This window comes from Spinacia oleracea, chromosome 6 (assembly GCF_020520425.1).
Source record: "Spinacia oleracea cultivar Varoflay chromosome 6, BTI_SOV_V1, whole genome shotgun sequence".
NCBI lineage: Eukaryota > Viridiplantae > Streptophyta > Magnoliopsida > Caryophyllales > Amaranthaceae > Spinacia > Spinacia oleracea.
Window position 1 is genome coordinate 118,060,686 of NC_079492.1, and position 3,049 is coordinate 118,063,734.

The window sequence follows — 3,049 nt, forward strand, 5'->3', positions numbered from 1 at the left end:
CCCAACTTCATTTGATAGAGAACCGGTAAGGTGGTTTCTAGATAGATCAACTTGGACAGACAATTTAGGGAGATTAAACAGTTCGGACGGTATCCTACCACTGAGACTGTTATTAGCAAGATACAAGCCTATTATATAATTAGTGATGTACAGTTTCCAACAGCTAAAGGTATTTGGCCTTTGATTCTATTATTTGACAAAGAAAAATATGACAACATGGTTAAGTTTCCAACTGAGTGAGGAATGATCCCGGATAACTGATTGTCATTCAAATATAATAAGTAGAGATTCTTAAGATTTCCTATGCTTAATGGAACGGCCCCAAAAAGTTTATTCTCCATAGCCACGAAATATTGCAATTTGGCTAAGTTTCCAATGCACACTGGAATTTCTCCAATTATGTTGTTATCTTCAAATGCCAAGTAAGTAAGCAATGAGAAATTGCAAATGTTTCGAGGAAAAACTCCATGGAAGTTATTTTTACCTATCTCAAGCCGTTGTAAATTAGTGTTATTGACTAAGGAATTTAGAAACAAAGCTCAAATCTCCTGGTTGGCCATACCCAAGGGAGTTATCGAAAATTGCAAGGCTAGAAAGACTCATCAACTTGTGCAAAGAAGGAACATGTCCTTGGAGCTTGTTCTCATTCAACTGCAGAAGGTTTAGATTAGAGGCATTGACTATTGAAGATGGAATATGTCCAGTAAATTGATTCATACCTAAAGCTAACCACTGAAGATGCGGAAGAGTATTGCCTAAATCTGCAGGAAGGTTTCCTTCTAAGTGATTCTGTGCTAAAGATAATGTTGTCAGCAACGTGAGGTTAAAGATTGAAGGTGGGACTTCCCCATAAAAATTATTATCTTCAAGAGACAAATAGTTCATTCTCTTTAGTTTTCCTAAGCTATATGAGATCATACCGAAAAAGTTATTACTGCTGATGGTGAATTTGGAGAGGGATGATAAATTTCCAAGTGATGCAGGAATGTTTCCTGTCAAGTTGTTATGCGACAAAGAAAGAAGTTGCAATTGTGACAGAGAACCAATTGAGGGTGGAATTTCTCCTAACAAATTGTTATGTACTAGATTTATTTCAATAAGACTATAACAACTCGATATATTCGATAGAATTTCCCCTTGAACAGAGTTGTTAAACAACCAGAGTGTTCGCAATCTGTGCAAACGACTAATTTCATGTGGGATTGTACCACCGAAACTGTTGTTTTCAAGATGCAGGTCCGTGAGGAAGCTTAAGTTTCCAATATGGGGTGAGAGTATACCTGTGAGCTTGGAGGAATGCAGGTCAAGTATCGAGACGCGATCGTATTTACGGGCACAAGTAACACCATACCACTTGCAAAAGTGCAGGGTGTCGTTCCATGAACTCATAACACCCAAAGGATCATCTGTGATGTTGGCTTTGATTGCAAGCAATGCTAGCCTCTCGGTTTCGTTGTTCCCAGCTTTTGAGACCTGAAAAGTGTACAACATAATCGTAGTGATGATGATCCAGTGGAAATACAAGCACGCCATGTTTAATTTTCTCAGATATATAAATTAAAAAAAGCAAGGCAGAATGTGGTGTTTATATGGAATTAATTAGTGAACAAGAAATAGTAGTGTAAATTCGTTGAATAATAAGTCATTCAAAAACGAAATAATAGTGTAAATTCGTTGAATAATAAGTCATTCAAAAACGAAATAATTGATATGAACATAAGCTCAGAAATGGCTGCAAATTGCCGAGTCTAGCCTGATAGCAACACTTTGAATACAGTTGTACGTACGAATGACACGCACCTCTCGTCAGCAAGATATCAATTCTTTTATGTATGTCAAATTTTCTTGTTAATTTTCTATATGTTTAACCTTTTTATTTATCAGAACAGGATTGCAATAAATGTGCATGTGAACTAGTTTACGGAGTAATCTATATTATTAAAGCAGAGTGGTGGTAAATATGAGAGCTCCAAAACTTTAATCTCCATCTATCATGCATTGTTATTTAAGGAAATTTAGGCGATTAAAAAATCAAAAAGCAAAAAAAACTTAAATCAACAACATCTTCACGCACAAATGCACAATTAATTGGGAGACTTATTTGGAAAAAAGAATAATCCATAATACTCAACAGGATAAAAATAAGAAAACACTATATATTTTAAACATTAAAATTGAATTACACAAAGTTAACATCGTCGTTTACTCAAAAAAATTTAAAAAAAAGCTAACATCGTTGTTAAGAGATTTATATGTTTTTATACTTTATATACGTACCCGTGCAATAGCACCGGCATAAACTAGTTGGTAAATTATTTGAGGGGTTTAAAATTCAAACTGAATATTAAATACATCAATTAAGAAAACCATGAATCAATTAAACTATAAAAGTTGTGAACAAGAAGACAAACGTGGCAAAACCTGTAATTTATTTCGGCATTGTATCTTTATAGGCAACATTTGCGGTAGCGGGTAGCGACTAGCGGTTGAGTAGCGGATAGTTGTTAGAGTAGCGGATAGCGGTAAATATATAGTGGCGGCTTACGATTAGCTGTGAAAATAGTGGGTAACTAATGTGAGTGTTCGGTAAAAATAGCGTTTAATATTGTAAAATAAAATAAAAGCTAGAATATTGTTAAAAACTTTACTCTAAGTTTGTCAAACACTACCCGCTACATTAAAAGGCTAATAATTATGACAATTGACAAAAGTTACCCAATAATACCTCCACCGCTAACCGCTACCTAAACCGCTACATTACCAAACACTTACAAATTTTATAAGTAGCATCTTGACTAGGTCAAAACACTACCCGCTACCTCAAAAGCTACTGTCAAACACGCCCTATAGCTTCTTTTTGACCAAAAAAACTTGTAGCGATTTTCATTAAAGAGAACCCTTGTCCACAAGAACAAGGGGTGAAACATCGGGGGCACTCTTCCAACTTTCCTAAGTAGTCTTATATGCTTGCGAAGATAAATAGAAAAGGAAATTACGAGGAAATTACGATACTGCATGCATCTTATAACATCAAACTATATGTAAGAGG

At 35.2% G+C, this 3,049-nt stretch overlaps 1 protein-coding gene across 1 annotated transcript; it reads right to left on the bottom strand.

Moving 5' to 3' along the window:
- Positions 1 to 510: 510 nt before the first annotated feature.
- Positions 511 to 1,533, bottom strand: LOC110802792 (LRR receptor-like serine/threonine-protein kinase EFR). The gene has a single exon (XM_022008242.2). It carries the CDS (start codon positions 1,531 to 1,533, stop codon positions 511 to 513), a length of 1,023 nt encoding a protein of 340 aa, XP_021863934.2.
- Positions 1,534 to 3,049: the final 1,516 nt, after the last annotated feature.

Coding starts and splice junctions, on each gene's coding strand:
- LOC110802792 (XM_022008242.2), bottom strand. CDS start 1,533: ATGGCGTGCTTGTATTTCCACTGGATCATCATCACTACGATTATGTTG.